This window comes from Aethalodelphis obliquidens, unplaced genomic scaffold, assembly GCF_003676395.1.
Source record: "Aethalodelphis obliquidens isolate GAN/ISIS:26980383/991018 unplaced genomic scaffold, ASM367639v1 scaffold2, whole genome shotgun sequence".
NCBI lineage: Eukaryota > Metazoa > Chordata > Mammalia > Artiodactyla > Delphinidae > Aethalodelphis > Aethalodelphis obliquidens.
The window spans coordinates 11,389,477-11,411,856 of NW_020837946.1; the positions used below are offsets into that span (position 1 = coordinate 11,389,477).

The following is a 22,380-nucleotide window of genomic DNA, read 5'->3' on the forward strand; positions in this document are numbered from 1 at the left end:
TAAATTTTGAAGCTGTGCAGTGTAGTGGTTAATAAGAGAAACTTTAGAGTTTGAGCCCTGGAAATGTCTCATACTAACTGTCATTATTTGTAAAAGGACATAGTCATATTACTTACCTTGTGGGGTTATTGTGAAGATTGAAGATCTGTGTTAAAGCTTTAGCACAGGGCTTAGCATATAAGTTGCCTGCTGAAAATGCTGCTTATTATAATTTCTTACGGCGAGGAAGATGATGATGGCTTTCTGGTTGATAAAACCAGATACTGACCTTTTCCTAAGAGTCCTCATAGAGTCCAGTTAACTCTGATTCTGACTAGACTTGTCCCCCTGTATACCTTCTTCTACACCAACTGAAGAGTCATCCCTCTGGGTAACTTCTCCTGACGTTATCAAAGGTACTTTAGGAGAGACTGTCACAGCTTATTTCTCCTTCCAATTGCCCAGATCTTCCTTCCTTCCCAGATCAAGTGTTGCCCCCCTCCTGAGGTCTGCCAGGCTTGCCCCAGTTCCCAGTTTTCTAACCCTTCTCTAATTTATCGGGAGCTCGTTTTGCCCGCATGGCAAATTAGGAAGGAAGGAAATAAACATTTATCGAGCTGCTACCACATGCCAGAGACTGTGCTAGGCACGGATTGTGACTCAAGTAATTCTCCCAAGCATTCATTTTACATACTGAGAAATCAAGAGCTCAGGGTGGGTACAGACTTGCTCAGGGTTATACTGGTAAGTGATCAAGATCTGAACACAAATCTTTGTAACTCTACAGTCCTGCATTCAGTCCCTCACCACGAGACCACAAGGTACCAGGAGAAGAAGGCAGCGGGTCTCTAGGGAGGAGGGAAGACGTCATCAAAAGCAAATGCGAGCCTTTCAGTACGTTGGTTGCGGGTGGGCACTTCCCAGTGGAATCAAGGGCTGTTACTGCCAGAGCTTACTCCAAAGGCAGCTCTCAGAGGTCTGAAAGGTCTAGGGAATCCAGAGTCGCTCCCCCTGCAGGTAAAATCACAGACCAAGAATAACCTGGGGGAGTAGTGCTTTTGACAAGAGACATCCAGCATTCTGAGTTAAGAATGTCATTCTTAACTTGGAGGTAAAGGGAGCATCTGGTTTTGAAAATCAGTTGTGTATTTGTGGAACCTATATCACCTGCATGTGTTTCCCACGTGGTGACATTATTAAGACTGTGGTCAAATGTTCTGTTGGTTTGGGGAGGAGACCTCATGGAGAAAAATGGTAATAAAAGCCTATATTGGCAGAATGGTGGATTAGCTGAGATATTGTCCATTTGGCCCTGGACTAGCAAAGTCAACTCCAAGGTCAACTGAGGCCTGTGCAGCACTCTCAAACAATTCAGCTGAACCTAGAGGGAAGGCAAGGCGGGGGCAAGCCTGGCCGGAATCCAGCAACATTCTGGATTGGAGCTCACATTGGAACTTAGAGATATTCTCAAGAATTTACTTGAGCAGTTCTCAAGTTTTCCCCGGTTCCTTCTCAGGGAACATGATGCTCCAGCCACATTCCAGTAGTGCATGGACCACACAGATTCGTGACTTGCTTTCAAAACCTTGTGATGTTTGACGGGATTGACTGTTTTCGCTAAAAAGCTGAAATCAACCTGAAGGCTTTGAAAGTCTGCAGGTAGAGTCAACCCAAAGATACGGGGTTTTAGAAAGTAACCAACTTGGATGTTGGGAAAAGGTCAGGTGACTTAACAGGGAAAGCATGAGCCTCTAAGTAGATATCCAGCCACCAGGCATGCCATTCTTTTTCTGGGAGCGTTTTTCTAACCCCTGAGGCCCCTTGCTTATATCTTTACAAAAGCTGAGCCTTTAGGAATTCTATTTTGGAAAGATAAAGGTATACAAAAATAGGTGTTCAGACCATCCAAAAAATTTAGGCTTGGAAAGAGAGTCTTCAGATAGCTCAGTGTCAGAAAGTCAAAGGAAAGACCATGTAGTCAGTGAGTTAATAAGAAATGATTTCCCTGAAAGAACAAATATTGTTAAAAAGGGCTCAGAGACTTAATGTTACCTGGGAAAAGAAAAGACATTATGTTTCTGCTACCTTTTGTGACTAGAAGATTCCACTCCTCAGTCTCCTGTTTATCTGGTCCTCCAATCTTGGCCATTGCCCCCCGCCCATCCCCCAATTGATGAGAACTCCAGCACGGTGTATTTCTATTCAAGATTGGGTTGCAGAGAAAACAAATTCCCCATGGTACAGAGAATGATTTGGAAGATCTCAGATCCTGTTCCCAGACCTAGCCTTTGGAAAATTTTGGGCACAGACTCCTAAGCAGTCCCAGGGGAATTGGAGTCCAGGAATTTTCATAAAGGAGTGAAGAAAAAAAAATAATCCCAGGGAGTTGGAGGAAGAGAACACAATGATATCTGCTGAATATGCATGCTAGAAATTACTGATATAAATACACTGCTGGGCAAGAGCCTGTGGACTTGGTCAGTGAGGGAGATGGATGTCAAAGGCCCAGGGCACGGACGTTCAGCTTCCCTGTTGCGGGTGGGTGGCTTCAAATGAGCTCCCTGAGGTATGTCTCAGCCTTGGGAGCAGCTGTGATGAGGACAGTGCTTTTTATCGGACTCTGCTGCTTGAGAGGTCAATTTGCTCAAGAAAAGGGAATTGACTGCAAGACTGCGTCAGGAATTGGGGGGGCTCTCGGGAAGGAGCCGGTTTTTTCATCCTCTCATGAGACCATCTGTCTTTCTCTTTTTACGTTTTCCTCTCTTGGAAACAGCTTTTTCTGATTACTTAGCTTATCTGTTTCCTCTAAACTCGGGCTTGCACTTGGCCTTGACTTGTCCCAGTTTTCTAACGCCTGGCTGTACTTCAGGATGTACTGGATGCGTCCTTCCTCCCTCATCTCCCTTTCTTCTCTCAGTGTCCTAATTTCAGAGGACTGGTTCAGAAGATGTTTTTGTACCATCTTCTGGCCCAGAGTTCTGTGTTACCAAGCCAAGCTCTGGGTTGGGTCAAGCTTTGGTTATTCCCCAAGTTTCCGTGTGCCTGGGGAGATGGAATCAGGTGGTGAAAACCTGGTCGTGCCCCCAATTAAGAGCCAAAGGTGGGGACTTAGGGGGCTCTGATACAGCACTCCATAGCACTCACCACTCCCTTCTTGAGAATAACAGTTGGCAGAATAAAGCACACCCTTTGAAAGGTACAGAAGCTTTGAAAAAGTTTCCAAGGTAGGCATTCTCCCAGAGCTGTTGTTTCTATATGTTTTAGTGGCATTGCATTTGGGTTGTTTAGGCTTTTTTTTTTTTTTTTTTTTTTTTTGATAGACTCCAATTAGAAACATACTGTCTTGGCCACTCCTATGTGATGACAGCCTTTTATTTATGAGAAGATAAGTTAGAGGGATGCTGTTCTGGGGTGTTTTTATTTGGTGTCATCAAAAGCATGGTTGAGACCAAAGGTTTTTTGCTCTTAACACAGGCAGTTGCAACAAAGGAAATCCTCGTAGACTGTTGTGGGTACCATGTGTGACAGCCTTTTGGGAACTGTAGAGTGCTGTACACACCGCTGTTCACGGTGTCTAGCTGACAGCCAGATGGGCCTTTACTTAGCTGTGACCTAGGAGCTGCACCCTAGGCTGGAGAACAGTCCTAAAGTCTCTGCAACTCCTCTGTAGCTTTGTTTTCAGGCTAGACAGATGCGTGGAATGAGCAAGTAGTCATGCTAGGCTTTCTCTAGGTAAAACAGTGAACAAGGCAGTGGTTTTCCTTTTTGCAGCTCGTCTAAAGCACAGAGCCCCAAACTGAGGTACATGTACCCTTGGGAGACCAAAAGATTCTTAAAAGTTATGCAAGCAGCTTGGACAAGTAATTAAAGGAATTAATTTCTCAACTGTTACAGATATTATTTCTTAGGGTTGTTCTATCTGAAAATGGGCCTTTGGACTAGGTTCTCACCACCGCTTTCACAACTGTCCTTCTACTTTTCAAAAGAAAGGCATACCTCCACCCCATCCCTCTGCCCCATCCATCCCAAATGTTACCAGCCTGCTTTGTCCAGACTGTTTGTGGGGCCGGATGAAGGGTGTTGAGAACAGAAAGCATCTACCTTCTGGGCTGCACATCCCCTGGGCCACTTGGTTTCCCACTTTCTGTTTTCATCACGATTGAAGGAGGACTCTATCAAGTGGTAGATCTTTCAAAATGATTCCCGAGGATAAATTCTATATTGCTTTTGATATACAACTCAAGAGAAGTTCTCAGAATTGAGTGACATTTGTGTTACAAATTCCTTCCATTCATAACTTCTGAACTTTGTGAATAAGTTTTATTAGGCTTTACAGCTTTAAAAATTAAAATGGAAGTAACATTGTTGCTGAACCTCATTCCAGTAAGAAGTATTATTACTCTAGGGCTAAATAAACTAACTGAGAAACAAAAGAGCCCACTTCTTTCATTGCCAATGACATTTCCAATATAATTTCACTTTTAATGTTTAGTAATTGTTTATAAAGATTTAAATTTATTTATGTCTTTGATGAATCATATACTACTAATCATCATAACAATAAGTCAATCCGGGAGAAAAATCTTTTTTAAGATTCAGAGATTTGTGATTATAAGAAATTAAAAAAATATCGAATTTATATGTATTTTTGTTGCAGAGAAGTAGTGTGGGGTGATCAATATGATTTTCAAGTATAAAATTATATTGCACAAGGATATATGTGGGGGAGTGGAATGGAAAGACAAAATCATGAAGAAAAATAATGTTAAAAACCATGTGCATATATTTTATACTGATGTTGGTGAAAATCAGATTGCCTGGTATTGTGATGTACTGGCTACAGCTAAAATAGTGCTGCAATAAAAACAATAAAATAGTTTTTTATTTTTTATAAAAAATAGTTTTTTATTTTTATAGTTTTTTAAAAACTATAAAATAGTTTTATTTTATAGGTAACCATTTACAATGTTCCAAATTATACTCCTTGCAATAAAAAGATTAAAGATTTTATATGTTAACTTTAAAAAAGGAAGAGAGGGTTCAAATAGGTTTTTCAAAATTCTAATGGGAGTTTGAGAGCAGAAAAGTCTGAAGGCTGGGGTGTCAGTTGGGAGAAGGGACATATGTTGGAGTCCAGAAATCCAGATTCTGCCATTTAGTAGCTCTGCAACTTTGCACAATTAATTAAATTGATCCAATGTCCTTTTTTTTTGGTTTCCGGTCGTGCTGTGGGGCTTGTAGGATTTTAGTTCCCTGACCAGGGACTGAACCCTGGCCCATGGCATTGAGAGCGCGGAGTTCTTAACCACTGGACGGCTGCCAGGGAATTCCCCAGTTTGCTTTTCTTACACAATGAAAATAATACTTTTCTTGCTAAACTGTGGTGAAAAGAGGTGACTTGATTGTGGGCAACACTCTAGGCAGAGGGTCCTACGTATAATCAGTAAGTGTTGGTTTCTCATTACTTCTTCCAATGCCATTATGATTTTTCTCTCCATCTCCTTCATTCTCCCTTCTTCTACCGTCTTGTATATTCAAAATTAGCCTCATCTTACACCCCCTATTAAATATATTTGATTCACATTTGAAAGGTCCCAGAGTGTCTTCTATAAGTCCATTCATCCAACAGATATACATTGGGTACTTATTATATTTCAGAGACTGTTATGGCACTGGGGATAAACGTGTGAATAAAAAAAGATGAAATCCCTATTGTCATAGAGCTTATATAGTAACTAAGTGCATGGTGATGGGAATGCATTGGCTACTCCCAGCATAGCAGTGTCCTCTCACTGTTAGTTAATGTCCTTTCACATTGGACAGTCCCACTGACTAATGGGAGACCAGTTAGGTTCCTGCAGGTTGGTTCAGCTGTCCATTCATGCATCTATCCACCCAGCCATCTTTTCAATTAAAATGTACTGAGACTCTCCTAGATGTTAGGGCCACCATCAGACATTCTTCCTCTGAAAGGTGACCACAGCAACACACTATTTTAACAAAATCCCCTTGATGCATGCTTTATCACAATACGTCTGGAGACTAATTGCATGATGTATCTATTTTTTGGTTAAAATGCAAATACCTCTGGTTTTCTTTAAGTTTTGACCGTGTTTCCTATTTGTTTAAAATATCAAATACATTTTGAATGATTCAAACCAATTTGTGTATTCCTCATAAAACAATAATTTGTTTTACTGAGACTTGCTTCTGGAATGCAAGTAAAAAAATACTTTAAATGATGGATTTAGGGATGGGAGAAGATCTAGGTACTCAAAGTGATTCTGTTTCTACTTGGTTTTGAGACTATCATGGAATGTTGTTCCACCACTTACTTGGAAAACTAGTCTTTCATAAATGCAACACTGAGTTAGTTTATCCAGATTTTATCCAGAAGTTTAAAAATAGTTTGTAACATTCTACACTCCCAGTTTCCTTCTCTCTACCCAATTCTTACAGATACAGGTCTTCAGAGAAGCCAAAGTTTTAAAGATGAGACATTTCAGTTCGTTCGGCCAAAGAGATCTTTTATCAAAGCATACAGTTCTTAGAGTCAAAATATTTTTTCTTTTTTAAAATTGAGATAAAGTTAACAAAATAAAACACCCCATCTTTACTCTTTTAAAGTTTATAATTCAGTGGTTTTTAGTGTTCTTAGAATGTTGTGCAACCATCACCACTCTCCAGTTCCAGAACATTTCCATCACCCCAACTCTCCCCTTCTCCAACCCCTGATAATTACTAATCTATCTTCTGTCTCCATGAAGTTGCCTATTCGGGACATTCCATATACATGGAATTATACAGTATGTGATTTCTTTCACTTGGGATAATGTTTTCAAGGTTCATCCATGTTGTAGCACGGATTGGTACTTCATTGCTTTTTATGGTCGAATAGTATTCCATTGTATGGATGTAGCACGTTTTGCTTATCTATTCATCAGTTGAAGTGAGTCGTTCCCATATTTTGGCTATTACAAATAATGCTGCAGTAAATATTCATGTACAAGTTTATGTGTGAACATATGCTGTCAGTTCTCTCGGGTGTATACCTAGGAATGAAATTGCTGGGTCATATGGTAACTCTATGTTTAACTTTTTGACGACCTGCCAGAATGTTGTACCATTTTACATAAAAACATGTTTATATGTATTTGCTGTATGTAGGCAAAATGTGTATTTCTATACTAGGGGATTCCTTTTTAGTTTCAAAAAATAAAAAAAGCACTTGAAAGAATTGTAGCTTGGATTTTTAAGAGAAAAGATTAAATAGAAGAAAATTCCCCTTAGCAAAATGAAGCAATATTTTTTGTACAAGCATTACATACATATATCTTTTCATTTCTCAAAAATATATTTATGCTGTAAAGAATTTGAGAATATTTTTACTTCTAAGAATTAAAAATTAAGTATTCAGTTTAACCATTGCTAAGAAAAGATTGTTATGTCAAAACACTGTTGAAGTTCCCCTTTAGAAAATATTTCCATCACTGACTCTGAATGATGAAAGTAATTATTTTCAACATTATAATGCATACTCTGTTTTAAGAGATATATTTATATTTAACACATACAGACTTTAAACCCAGGACATAGAACCTCACTTGTAGATGAGAGTCTTCTGGAAGAGAAGAGTGGCAGAATTTTTTTTAAGTACCAAGATTTGACTATGAAGTAATTCGTGCACATGGCATTGGTAAGGCGCTCTTTCAGGTGGATCAAGCCCTTGGCCACAGATTCCTGGTGAGTGTCCTCAAGTACGATCACTGGTTTTTATTTAATAATTTCCCCTAAAGGTTGGTTCTGCAGGTGTAAATTATCTGAATGCTTCACATGTCAAAAAGCCCAGTTGTTCCAGAAATCTATGGATTATGCCTGCTGCCATTCTGTGATTCATTTTTATTATTAAACAGCAGTCCTCTCTCCTCTCCGCCAGTTGCACCCACATGATCACCCAGTGGGAGGATGCACAAGGCTACAGATTCTTGCTCTCCTATTCTCTGGGTTTGAATAGCAAAAACCTTCTCATATGTCCAGAGCAGCAGGGTCCCTATAACTAGGAGAGTTAGGACAATGCACTTCATGAGTGGGGTAGGCAGAATAATGACCACACCCTAATCCCCAGAGCCTCTGAACGTGCTCTGCTGTGTAGCAAGGGGGAATTATGGTTGTTGATGAAATTAAGGTTGCTAATCCGCTGACCTTGCCATGGGGAAATTATCCTGGATTATCTGGGTGGGCCCAGTATAATTAAAAGGGTCCCTAGAAGCAAAAGAGGAAGGCAGAAGAGTGAGAGTCGAGAAGGAGATGTGATGAAAAGAGCAGAGGTCAGAGGGTTGCAGCAAGGGAGAGACTCAGCTGGTCACCGCTGGCTTTGAAGGTGGAATAGACCATGAGCCAGGGAATGCAGGCAGCCTTTAGAATCTGGAAAAAGCAAGGAAACTGAGTCTCCCTTGGAGCCTCCAGAAGGAACACAGCCCTGCCAGCACCTTGATCTTCTGCCAGTGAGACCTACTTCAGACTTCTGACCTCCAGAACCGTTAAGAGAATAAATTTGTATTGTTTTCAGCCACTGAGTTTGTGGTCATGTGTTACAGCAGCAGTAGGAAACTAATATGAGATCATTCGAGGTGACTAAAAAAAATTTTGGGAATTAAGACAGGGAAATGTTAAACAGTGAAAAATGTGAGAAGTTTTGGAGCTGATGAATATGTAGTGATGGGCAGTGAAGGGAGAGAGGGGGATGGGAGGGAGGATGCAATTCTTTCAGAAATGCAGCCAAGTCTTATTTATTTGGAGCGAATGTGAAGCAAACTGCAAAGTACTCTTAATTTTGAATTGTTCTTTAAAGAAAAAAAAAAAAGCAACCCCACTCCTAAGCGTATATCTGGAAAAGATGAAAATTCTAATTCAAAAAGGTAACATGAACCCCTGTGTTCATAGCAGCACTATTTACAATAGTCAAGACATAGAAGCAACCTAAGTGTCCGTCGACAGATGAATAGATAAAGAAGATATGGTGTAGATATATGCAATAGAATACTCAGCCATAAAAAAGTATAAAATAATGCCATTTGCGGCAGCATGGATGCAACTAGAAATGATCATACTAAGTGAAGTCAAACAGAGAGAAACAAATATCATGTGATATTGCTTATATGTGGAATCTAAAAAAATGATACTAATGAACTTATTTACAAAACAGAAACAGACTCACAGACATAGAAAACAAACGTATGGTTACCAAAGGGGAAAGAGAGGGAAAGGATAAATTAGGACTTTGGGATTAACAGATGCACACTACTATATATAAAATTAGATAATCAACAAGGACTTACTGTGTAGCACAGGGAACTATATTCGGTATCTTGTAATATATATTGGAAAAGAATCTGAAAAAGAATGTGTGTATATATATATCTGAATCAGTTTACTGTAGACCTAAAACTAACACAGCATTGTAAATCAACTATAATTTAAAAAAAAAACATAAAAAATAGAATTGCCTTATTTTTTTAAAAACCTGCTTATTAAAAAAAAAAAAGGAATTGCCTTATTTTTAAATATATTAAGCAGCGGGAGGAACAAATGGGGGATGGGGTGGGGGGAGAAGGGACAGTCACAGGGATTCCGATCTGTCCGAGTGCCACCTCCCAGCCACTCTGCCTACAGCCTTTTGGGCACGTTATCCAACATTTCTGAGTCAGTTTGCTCTGGTGTAAAATGTGGAAAAACCTACGCTGCCTACAATTTTAATGAGACTATATATACGGAGGCCAAAATTGCTATAAGATGTAACCTGTCCTTATTTACAAATGTCCAAAGGGATAACGACCTGATTAAACAACAGTTGTTGTAAATACTTTTTGATTTAAAACAGTTTATTCCCTCTATTTAACACGTCTTTCCCCTTTTTCTTTTCTGATTTACTCCATTACTACACTGAAATGCCACCCTGGCCTATACTGGAATTGTCATGAATTCCAAGAGAAGGGTCGCGGAGAAGGGGGACTTTAGTGTGGGCCGGACCCACTCGCAGTCTCCCATCTCCTAGCCTGGGTCTCACGCAGAGGCACGGCTCTGTAGGTTTCTGTAATGCTTATCAGCATCTCAATGCAAGAAAAAGGAGCCGAGGATGGAGAAATAAGCCTCCTTTGGACAGGAGGTTTCAGAGAGGAGAAGGCTCTACACGAAAAAAGGGACAAGGGTGGCAGAGAAATCACAGCCCGAGTCTGGACCCCAGTTCTCCTCCCATCCAAGCTCTGTTTTAAGGATTCAATGCGATGACGGATGTGGAAGCTCTTGGACAGTCATAAGCCCGAGGCAGACATATGCAGTTTTGAGTGGTTGTCCTAGTCACTCCAGGCTGCTGTGACACATACCATCGACTGGGGGGCTTATGAGCAATGCAAATTTATTTCTCACAGTTCTGGAGGCTGACAGTCTGAGATCCGGGTATCAGCATGGGCATGTTTTTGTGAGGACGCTCTCCTGGGTTGCAGACTGCTGGCTTCTCATTGTATCCTCACATGGGAGAAGGACTGAGAGAGAGCTCTCCAGGTCCTTTTAGAAGGGGAATAATCCTATGCACAAGGACTGCACCCTCATGACCTAATACTCCCAAAGGCCCCACCTCCTAATACTATCACATGGGGCTTAGGATTTCAACATATGAATTGGGGTAGGACACACACATTCAGTCTTTTTTTGCTTGCATCTTTCCTGTTAAAATTTCTCTATAATAATGATGTTACCCCAGTTGGATTTCTCCCTCACTTATAAGACCCTGAACTACCTAACTCTCCCCTGACTTGTTCGTATTGTTTCCCAAACCATCTCCCCAGTCCGGTTAGGTTTCTTCCATCCTCCCTCCTTCCGGCTGGTTCCACTTAACAGCATCCAGGATACACTAGTCTTTGCAGCAGTTCCTGGACAAGGCTGCCTCCTTCCAGATCTCCTCTAGTTTTCATTATGAGAGTCGTCTCCCTCCAATCATCCGTCCATCCAGGTCTCACCTTCCAAGTGTCCCCACCGCACCCAGCACAATGAGGACCACACCAAAGGTTGTGAGTACTTGACTGATTAAAAGGAGGAAATGTAGTGATGATACCCAGAGAGAGGATAACATTTATCTTGTCACTTGTGACAATCAACTGGCGACAGTAACCTTATTGGAAACTAAAAAAAAAGGTTTCTGGAGTTAATTCTTGTGTTCTTTTTCTTTTTAGTTTGTTTTGCATTAAAACCAGCAGTTTAAATTAATCTGCGTTTTTGCTTTTTCGTAGGTTGCTCGTACTTATTCTCTTTTCTGTACAACATGCGTACGGGGTAAGTCCATTAATGAGCTCTGATTGCATGTTGAAAATTCACTGTATTGAATGAATCATTTTTATTATACTTTTTTAACCATTTTAAAAAATGCAAGTATAGTTAATTTACAATATTGTGTTAGTTTCAGGTGTACAGCAAAGTGATTCTGTTTATCTATCTATCTATATCTTGATGCTTTTCCATTATAGGTTATTATAAGATATTTAATATAGTTCCCTGTGCTATGCAGTAGGTCCCTGTTGGTTATCTATTTTATATATAGTAGTGTGTATATGTTAATCCCAAACTCCTAATTTATCCCTCCCCTCCTTTCCCCTTTGGTAACCATAAGTTTGTTTTCTGTGTCTGTGAGTCTATTTCTGTTTTGTAAATAAATTCATTTGTATCATTTTTTTTAGATTCCACATATAAGCGATATCATATATTTGTCCTTCTCTGGCTTATTTCACTTAGTATGATAATTTCTAGGTCCATCCATATTGCTGCAAATGGCATGATTTCATTCTTTTTTATGGCTAATATACCATTATATATATATATATATATATATATATATATATTTACCACATCTTCTTTATCCATTCATCTGTTAATGGACATTTAAGTTGCTTCCATGTCTTGGCTATTGTAAATAGTGCTGCTATGAACATTGGGGTGCATGTATTTTTTCAAATTAGAGTTTTCTCTGGATAAATACCCAGAAGTGGGATTTCAGGATCACATGGTAACTCTATTTTCAGTTTTTTAAGGAACCTCCATACTGTTCCTCATAGTGCCTGAACCAATTTATATTCCCACCAGCAGTGTAGGAGGGTTCCCTTTTCTCCACACCTTCTCCAGCATTTATTATTTGTAGACTTTTTTTTTTTTTTTTTTTTGCTGTACGCGGGCCTCTCACTGCTGTGGCCTCTCCCGTTGTGGAGCACAGGCTCTGGATGCGCAGGCTCAGCGTCCATGGCTCACGGGCCCAGCCACTCTGCAGCATGTGGGATCTTCCCGGACCGGGGCACGAACTCGTGTCCACTGCATCGGCAGGCGGACTCTCAACCACTGCGCCACCAGGGAAGCCCTATTTGTAGACTTTTTGATGATGGACATTCTGACTGCTGTGAGGTGATACCTCATTGTAGTTTTGCTTTGCATTTCTCTGATACTTAGCAGTATTGAGCATCTTTTCACGTGCCTCTTGGCCATCTGTATGTCTTCTTTGGAGAAATGTCTATTTAGGTCTTTTACCCGTTTTTTATTTGGTTGTTTGGCTTTTTTTTATATTAAGCTGTATGAGCTGTTTGTGTATTTTGGAAATTAATCCCTTATCAGTAGCATCATTTGCAAATATTTTCTCCCAGTCCATAAGTTGTCTTTTCATTTTGTTTATGGTTTCTTTTGCTTTGAAAAAGATTTTAAGTTTAATTAGGTCTCATTTGTTTATTTTTGTTTTTATTTCCATTACCCTAGGAGACAGATCCAAAAAAATTTTGCTGCAATTTATGTCAAAGGGTGTTTTGCCTATGTTTTCCTCTGGGAGTTGTATAGTATCCTATCTTACATTTAGGTCATTAATCCATTTTTTTTTAACATCTTTATTGGAGTATAATTGCTTTACAGTGGTGTGTTAGTTTCTGCTTTACAACAAAATGAATCAGTTATATATATACATACGTTCCCATATCTCTTCCCTCTTGCGTCGCCCTCCCTCCCACCCTCCCTATCCCACCCCTCCAGGTGATCACAAAGCACCGAGCTGATCTCTCTGTGCTATGCGGCTGCTTCCCACTAGCTATCTACCTTACGTTTGGTAGTGTATACATGTCCATGCCTCTCTCTCGCTTTGTCACAGCTTACCCTTCCCCCTCCCCATATCCTCAAGTCCACTCTCTAGTAGGTCTGTGTCTTTATTCCCGTCTTACCCCTAGGTTCTTCATGACTTTTTTTTTTCTTAGATTCCATATATATGTGTTAGCATATGGTATTTGTCTCTCTCTTTCTGACTTACTTCACTCTGTAAGACAGACTCTAGGTCTATCCACCTCATTACAAATAGCTCAGTTTCGTTTCTTTTTATGGCTGAGTAATATTCCATTGTATATATGTACCACATCTTCTTTATCCATTCATCTGATGATGGACACTTAGGTTGTTTCCATCTCTGGGCTATTGTAAATAGAGCTGCAATGAACATTTTGGTACATGACTCTTTTTGAATTATGGTTTTCTCAGGGTATATGCCCAGTAGTGGGATTGCTGGGTCATATGGTAGTTCTATTTGTAGTTTTTAAAGGAACCTCCATACTGTTCTCCACAGTGGCTGTATCAATTTACATTCCCACCAACACATTAATCCATTTTGAGTTTATCTTTGTATATGATGTTAGAGAATGTTCTAATTTCATTCTTTTACATGTAGCTATCCAGTTTACCCAGCACCACTTATCAAAGAAACTGTCTCTTCTCTGCTGTATATTCTTGCCTCTTTTGTTGTAGAGTAATTGACCATAGTACATGGTTTTATTTCTGGGCTTTCTATCCTGTTCCATTGATGTTTATGTCTGTTTTTTGTGCCAGTACCATACTGTTTTGATTACTGTAGCTTTGTAGTATAACCTTAATTCAGGGAGCGTGTTTCCTCCAGCTCCGTTCTTCTCAAGATTGTTTTGGCTATTTGGGGTCTTCTGTGTTTCCATACAAATTAAACATTTTTTTGTTCTAGTTCTGTGAAAAATGCAATTGGTAAATCGATAGCGATTGCATTGAATCTGTAGATTTCCTTGGGTAGTATAGCTATTTTGACAACATTGATTCTTTCAATCCAAATACATAGTATATCTTTCCATCTGTTTGTGTCATCTTTGATTTCTTTCATCAGTGACTTATAGTTTTCAGAGTACAGGTCTTTTGCCTCCTTACGTAGGTTTATTCATGGGTATTTTTTTTCTTTTTGATGTTATGGTAAATGGGGTTGTTTCCTTAATTTCTCTTTCTGATATTTCATTGTTAGTGTATAGGAATGCAAGAGATTTCTGTACGTTAATTTTGTATCCTACAACTTTACCAGATTCATTGACGAGCTCTAGTAGTTTTCTGGCAGCATCTTTAGGATTTACTATGTATAGTATCATGTCATCTCTGCAAACAGTGACAGTTTTACTCCTTTTCCAACTTGGATTCCTTTCATTTCTTTTTCTTCTCTGATTGCCAGGACTTTCAGAACTATGTTGAGTTAAGTGGTGAGAGTGGACATCCTTTTCTTGTTCCTGATCTTAGAGGAAATACTTTCAGGTTTTCACCATTGAGTATGATGTTAGCTGTGGGTTTGTCATATGTGACCTTTATTATGTTGAGGTATGTTCCCTCTATGCCCACTTTCTATAGAGTTTTTTTTAATCATAAATGGATGTTGAATTTTATCAAAGGCTTTTTCTGCCTCTATTGAGATGATCGTATGGTTTTTATTCTTCAGTTTGTAAATGTGGTATATCACATTGATTGATTTGCAGATATTGAAAAATCCTTGCATCCCTGGGATAAATCCCACTTGATCATGGTGTATGATCCTTTTAATGTATTGTTGGAGTTGGTTTGCTGGTATTTTGTTGAGGATTTTTGCCTCTGTGTTCATCAGTGATATTGTCCTATAATTTTCTTGTTTTGTGATATCTTTGTCTGGTTTTGGTATCAGGGTGATGGTGACCTTATAGAATGAGTTCAGAAGTGTTCCTTCCTGTACAAGTTTTTGGAATAGTTTCAGAAAGTTAAGTGTCAGCTCGTCTCTAAATGTTTGGTAGAATTGGCCTGTGAAGCCATCTGGTCCTGGACTTTTGTTTGTTGGGAGTTTTTAAATCACACATGCAATTTCAGTACTTGTAATTAGTCTGTTCATATTTTGTATTTATTCCTGGTTCAGTCTTGGCAGATTGTACTTTTCTAAGAATTTGTTCATTTCTTATAGATTGTCCATTTTATTGGCATATAGTTGCTTGTAGTAGTCTCTTATGATCCTTTGTATTTCTGCAGTGTCAGTTGTAACTTCTCCTTTTTCATTTCTGATTTATTGATTTGATCCCTCTCCTTTTTTTCTTGATGAGTCTGGCTAAAGGTTTATCAATTTTGTTTACCTTTACAGAGAATGAGCTTTTAGTTTCATTGATCTTTTCTCTTGTGTTCTAGTCTCTATTTCATTTATTTCTGCTCTGATCTTTATGATTTATTTCCTTCCTTTATGATGAAAACCTTTGGGTTTTGTTCATTCTTCTTTCTTTATTATACTTTTAAACAATTCACTCTCTGGGATTATTCTCTCATCTGTAAAAATGAAGTGTTGGATTAGATGAACTCTAAGATTTCTTTTATATTCTACAGTTAAGACTGATTACCAAATTGCATAGGTATTAGAGATTTTTTTTTGTTTTATAATATAACCCTTTCTTCAAAACTTTTTTCAGAGTGGGCAGGAAGCAGCCAGGCCATTACAAGATTAAATCAAGAAGTATAAGATTAAATTTGAACGTTTTAATTCTGGAGAAGGATAAGCCTAGAACATTCCGTAATAAGCCCTCTTTCTTCTGCCTCCTCTCTAGAGAATCTAAGTTATTAAACCCAACTTCAGACATGTCTAGGAAATCCTACTAGAGGCAGCCTTTAGTCAGGTTCATCTTGAGAAAGCCAGACTGGTTTAAGTCACGCTAGTGAACACACGTCTGTCTATCCGTCCGCTAGCTTGGATCCACCCGATCCAACTTCGGTGACTTCAAGTTATCATAGGTCTTTGCAGAGTGAATCAAAATAGAAAGTTGCCATGCATTCTCCTTTCCCTTTTAGTCAGGAGCAAAAGCACATGCATTAAAGAATAGGTCGCCCTAGGTTTTTGGCTTTGCCATTGGTTCCTCTCTTAACCTATTCAAGACTCAGTTTTCTCCTGTGGGAAGTGGGCATGATAAAATTTGCCCAACTTAGTTCACAGGCATTTCAGAGAATCACCTCAAATAATGAACAGAAACATACTGAAATATTTGTGTGTGAATTATTTTTTCTCTTATCTGACTTTTCTAAGTTTCTTTTATATTACATTCTTTTTTTTCTATTACAAAAGTCTACAGAGCACTAAATTTTACTTCCTTTGTTACTTATGTCTCATATAAGTGCATATAACTCCTGAACCAAAGATTATGCTCTCCTGGACCTTCCTACCAAATTCTGGTATGCGAAGATTCTAGAGATTTCACACAGAGAGTGGCTATACTGTAGGTGGGTTTTAAAGGGAGAGAAATAAATAGATGCAATCTCTATTAAAGGCAATTTGGCATTATCTATCAGGATTTTAAATGCACATGCCTGTTGACATAGCAATTTCCCTTTTTGGAATTTATCATACATATTTATTCTGACTTATGCATAAAGGTGTATGCACAAGAATATTAGTTTAAAGGTAGTGTTTGATAGCAAAAAAGGGAGATAATGAAATGACCATCAATAAGGACTGATTAAATAGTACTTTGTTTGGTGGATAGTCATATGTACTAATTCAGAATGATTAAGTGAGAAAAGCAAGGTACAAAGAAATATACCATTTGGGTAAAAATAAAACAAGGACAAAAATCACCAAAAGTATGTGTGTGTGTGTGTGTGTGTGTGATCATTGTGTAAATATGCTCATAAATGCCCAGACACGGGTTTGAAGAGAGCGATTACCTTTAGGGGAGGGAACCGGGGGCCAGAGTTGGAAGATAAAATATCTTTTTTCCATTACACTATTTTGTACTGTTTGAATTATCAAGTGCATATGTTATTTGTTTCGCCAAAAAAACCCAATAAAAGTAAAAAATGCAAGACTGATTACTAATCTGGAAGTTAGTAAAATATTTTCTTTAACTTTCTATGCAACAAATATTTGTTTAAAAATATCTGAGTTAAAATAGATAGTGACTTTTCTTGTCTTTGAAGAAGAATGACACTGGTTTTTGAGAATGCCACTGTATTCCCAGTGAATGTGGTTTACATTTTGGATGTTGACTTGTCTGAGATATTGCCTTGATCTCTTTTTAATGGGATTATACAATCTGTTTCTGAGGTGCAGTTTCTTCCTCTATAAATGTCCCCCCCTTTAAAGTGATGTTTTTGGGGATATGTCTGATGTAGAAGAACTTTGTAGGGACTGAAATCACCTCGCTTTTTTCTTTTATTGGTCCAAGTCAAAGCTTTACATGTGTTCCTTTATTAGAATTCTGCTAATCTACTTTAAACTGATTCTTGTCTGAAATTTAATTTTGCTACAAACATCTCAATGATGCTTGGCACAATTAAGTTAAAAAAAAACAAACTTGCCTTTATTTTCAAGCCATCTAATCAACCGACCTTCTTTTTTTCTCTGGTTATTTTGATATTTCACTGAACACATAGTAATGAATCCCAACCTTAAATGAACCCAAGTGTTCAGCCTAGTTATTTTAAGTGCTTTCATGCTGTCCTGACCTGGCCCTGAGCATTTAAAAAATTATTTTTACCTAATCAGGGTTTTGAACTTATTGTTTCTGCATTTATAGATAACAGGGTTCCTCAAAATTCGAGAGGCATATGTTTCTGAAACTTCAAATACATTTTTTTAAACTTAAATTAACTACTTGCTTGGCTCTTGTCAAGGTTTGCATTTTTATATACTTTTAATGACCCATAAGCATTATGTTTATAAAGATGTCCTTTTTATTAATGCTTAAGTTAAAGGCTTTTTATTGTGTCTGCTCATAGTTTTCAAGAAAAAAGAGGTCTTAATTTTATGATTGAAAAGAAAAATGAATGCTGCTCAGACTCCTTTCCCTCCCATCACATATACATTCGTATGTATACATTTGTGTATTTCATGTGTACATATGTATATTCATGTATATTTATGTACATAAGTATGTTTGTATATTTATGTATATACATCTTCTGTCAGAACTGTACATATTGGTTCAGTTGCTTTATGTTTCCCCGTTATATGTTGGTCTAAAGGCTAAAGTCTACAGTGTCGTTAGTTTTAAGAGATCTATCGGTTATAGAAGCGTGTGGTCCTGTCCACACCTTCGACTCCTGGCACCGAGAGCTGCTTTACCACATCCTCCCTCTCAACGTGCACCCCTGTCTGTGAACAAATGCTCAGTGCATTTGCACTGCAGGTGCATGATGCTGGCTGTCGTTGAGGATCTACTTATGGAAACAGTTCCTCTGGGACTGCTGTATTGAAGTGACTGATGACTCACCATATACATAGAATTTGTGAGAAAAAGGGGCTGATTCTTCCCACGGGGCGTGCGTGCGTTGTGCGTGTGTGTGTGTTAAAGTTAAGACGAGATGCGACTGTGGGGTCATTCTCTAAAGAGAGTTGAAGAAAAGCTAGCTAAAAGTGGGGAAAGTGCTCAAGTTATTCAAGTCCAAGAGCCTTCTGGTTGAGACACACATTAGAGGGAGCCATCTTGGAGCAAATTGTAGGAAGAATAATCTTAATCCGAGTCCAAGGCTATGACTGCAGTTCTGACCCAGGAGGGCCTCCCTGTGGGACACATACCCTAGCTGATCTTGGAGATAAAGTAAGAGGGTCTTATTGAAAAAAAGCCAAGCTTATAATTTAAACTTGACACCACTGTGGTGTCTAGTTGTGTACACAACTACATAGTTAGCATTCTAAGATTGTTCACAACTTGGTAAACGAAATCTTACCGAGAGAGAGATTGTGGAAGATTCTGATTAAAGCAGAGTAGCTTCAGAAGGAGTTTTTTTTTTTTTTAATCCTGGCTCACATAAACTTTGATCCTGCTCACATAACCATCAACTCTTTTATTATCAAGCCACAATGTAAGTTTTTTGCCTTTTTATATATCAATATTAGTCTTTTCACAGGTAAAATTACACTGTGACATTCTCATGAGTTAGATAAACCAACAGTGCTTGTTATAAGGTATGTACCATGTACCCATCGAGGTGATGAATACTGGTAAACTAAAGCAGATTCTTCACTTTCTAGGGTGGAAAGAAGTTTATTGGTCCCTGCGGGGGAAGAGATTGCTCTCTTTGCCAGTGCTTTCCTGAAAAGGGGTCTCGGGTAAGTGATATAAAAATCAGCATGGGAAATGGGAGCGGGAAACGGGAAATTACTAATCAAAGGGCATAAAGCTTCAGTTACGCAAGATGAATAAGTTCTAGAAATCTTCCGTCCAGCGTTCTGCCCACTCTCAGCAATAATGTTTTGTTCCCTTAAAATTTTGTAGAATCACCTTGTACAGAAAGGATCCTGGTGCGAATGGTCCATGCCGGGTCGCCATTATTGATATTCATGTTGTATATCAACATTTTAAAGGCTCTGTCTGAGAAATTCTGCAGTGAGTTAAAAAAAAAAAAAAAAAACCTACTTAACTTTGTTTAAAGTAGTGTTTCCAGACATTTGACCACATGACTCTTTTTTGGACAGCACCTATTAAAATCCCGTGGAATAGTGTTCTGTAATCGAAGTGAGAGCTGCATTTATCATGTGCTTCTTATGTGCCAGGCACTGTCCTATGTGCTCAAAATGCTTTAGCTCACTGATCCCACACAACAACTCTCTTCCCATCTTATGGTACCATCTTTGCAGTGTCGAAGACTTCAGCACAGAGCAATTAAGTCCACCCAGGACGGTGCTCTTGATGACTACACCCGATTCTCTGCCCTGAGATGCACAGTAACCCTTACAGTATATAGGGTCTCTTACACATTTATTTATGAACCTCTCTCGTATATTCTGACAGCAGCAATTGGCAGGCACTAACTCATCTGTGCTGGAGTATTAGATCAAACCATCCTTTTGATTAAAAATACTCCCACAATCTTCCAAGAAAAGAGTATGTTTCAGAAGTTTTGGACAGTTTTTGAGTCAGATGAGTGATCGTTTTGAAACATGTCCAAATCGATCCTACAGGGCTGTGTGTGACACTCAAAAAACACAAATCAGTCAAGATGAGTCAACAAGGAGGTGAAATGTTACCTTTCTGAGAGAAAGGACCATTTTTTCTCCCACAGCATTGCTTTATCGTCACACGAGTTGTGTGACACATGTGCAGGTCCTTCGTTGTGTTCTTGCTGTAAGCAGCTACCTTGTTGAGCTGAAGTTATGGCAGATCGCTTTCTACTTAAACGGATTTGTTTCTTCTTCAATAAAATTTTGGTGATCAGAATTTATCTCGAGCTTTTCCCAGCCACTTTCATGATACAATTTAAAAACTGCATTTCCAGGAAACAAAGTTAGGACCCTAAAAAAGAGCAGAAGTGCTTTAGCTTTTTTCATGTCAATGGACACAATACTCAGGAAAAAAGCCTGGCGTTTGTGTGAGGTTGTCCCTATAAACGTGCCAAGATTTTAAGACCCTTTGAGCTTGAGGCCCAAGAAAAATGTAGTGATCAGCTCCGTGGCAGGAATGGGATGGGGACACCACAAAACAAAGGGGGACAGTTGTTTTGATGAAGCCGGCTAGGTGTGGGCCTCTGATTTAATGATGTCGAGACGTTTTTTTTTTTTGCTGTCACAGCTGGATGGAGGGGGGTGCTACTGGTTCTAGTGAGTCACAGACCACGGATACTCTTCAATATCTACAGTGCACAGGACGGCCCCACATGAAAGAACTGAAAGAACTAGCCATCCTCGAACGCCAGTAGTGCCGAGGTTGAGAAACCCTGCTTTAATCCTACAGCAACTCTGTGAGGCCAGTAGGATTATTACCAATATTTCCATTGGTCAGTACAAGGAATCTGGATTTACAAGAATTTTAAATAACTTGCTAGTATGTGGAAGAGGCAGGAACCACCTCCTGGTATTTGGTCTCAGCCCCTGAGTTTGCCCCGTGATCAATGAGAAGAGGATTACACTCAGGTTCAAGCACCAGTTTTAGCCCTAACTTTTGGGAGCCCTAGTGGCGGCTTGAATCTGCCCAAGCCTGGCAGTTTCCTCTGCCCAGTTTTCTCATATTTACCTGCCTGGTGCTTTGTCTTCTGTGTCCTTGGGCCCTAAAACCATGGTAAGCATTTGCACGTGTAGAGGATGCTCTGTCTCTCCCATCACACAGTCTTCAGCGCCGTGGGTCAGGAGGGCTCATGGGGGTGGGCTGCGCCCCGCCCTGCTGTCTGCGTCCCTGCTTCTGGGTGGTCAGGGGGAGCTGTGTGCGGAGCACCGCCAACCTCTGCCCTTCCCAGCACAGACGGGTCCTTTGTGACGGCACAGGTTGCTGGTGATGTTTTCCAGCTAGGAATTTGGGAACGTGGCTTGTGCATACCCGGCAGGTGGTTTGGAGGCGACCAGCCAACTCGCACATCATCTCTCGAGCCGCCGTGACAGCTCGAGGTGCACTATAAAGATAGGAACGTACCGAATTCCGAGGGTTGAGGCTCTGCCCGAGGCGGCATAGCCCGTGAGTGGAACAGCCAGGCCTTCCTAAGAGGGAAATGATTCCTCTCGTATGGTTGAATGGCTGAGTGAGTGGTTTGTTCAGCCCCAAATCAAAACTGCTGTGTCTGCAGCGAGGGTTGGGTGCCAGGCTGGGTGAGGGTTTCAACTGGAGATGGAAGCTGGGGTTTGAGGGGGAGTTGGGATGCATCAAAGGGCAGGTGCCAAGGGGGGGGCTCCTTCATCTCACCGCTGTACCGCTGGAGGCTCACAGCCCAGCCTCAACACGCGTTCTCATCAGTAATCACTGTGACCTCCCGTTGGACCATCTCCTGCTGCATCAGCTGGGCCACTCACTCTCCCTTGAACATAATCTAAATATTCCCACTCCTCTACCTTTTCATTTTTTTAAAAGAATAATTATAGTAGTTTTTATTGTACTATTCATATATGCTTATTATAGACCATTTAGATAATACTGGAAAACTAGAAGGCACAGAATAAATCATCCGTGGATTCACCACCAGGAAGCAATCACTCAATATTTATTATTTATGTTATTTTATGTATTATTATATATTATTTTATATATATTATATTTTATAATATATATATTTTATAAAATATAAATATAAGATTTTATATAAATTTATATATATAATATATAATAATATATTAATATTATA

At 39.4% G+C, this 22,380-nt stretch overlaps 1 protein-coding gene across 1 annotated transcript in view; it reads left to right on the plus strand.

The window, feature by feature from the left end:
• Nucleotides 1-7,564: 7,564 nt before the first annotated feature.
• COL4A4 (collagen type IV alpha 4 chain) overlaps nucleotides 7,565-22,380 on the plus strand; it is a 117,909-nt gene continuing 103,093 nt past the window's right edge. The window contains exons 1-3 of the mRNA XM_027119748.1: nucleotides 7,565-7,722; nucleotides 11,265-11,307; nucleotides 19,307-19,384. Coding sequence (XP_026975549.1) covers nucleotides 7,667-7,722; nucleotides 11,265-11,307; nucleotides 19,307-19,384 — 177 coding nt within the window. The 5' untranslated portion in view covers nucleotides 7,565-7,666. The remainder of the gene's footprint in view (nucleotides 7,723-11,264; nucleotides 11,308-19,306; nucleotides 19,385-22,380) is intronic.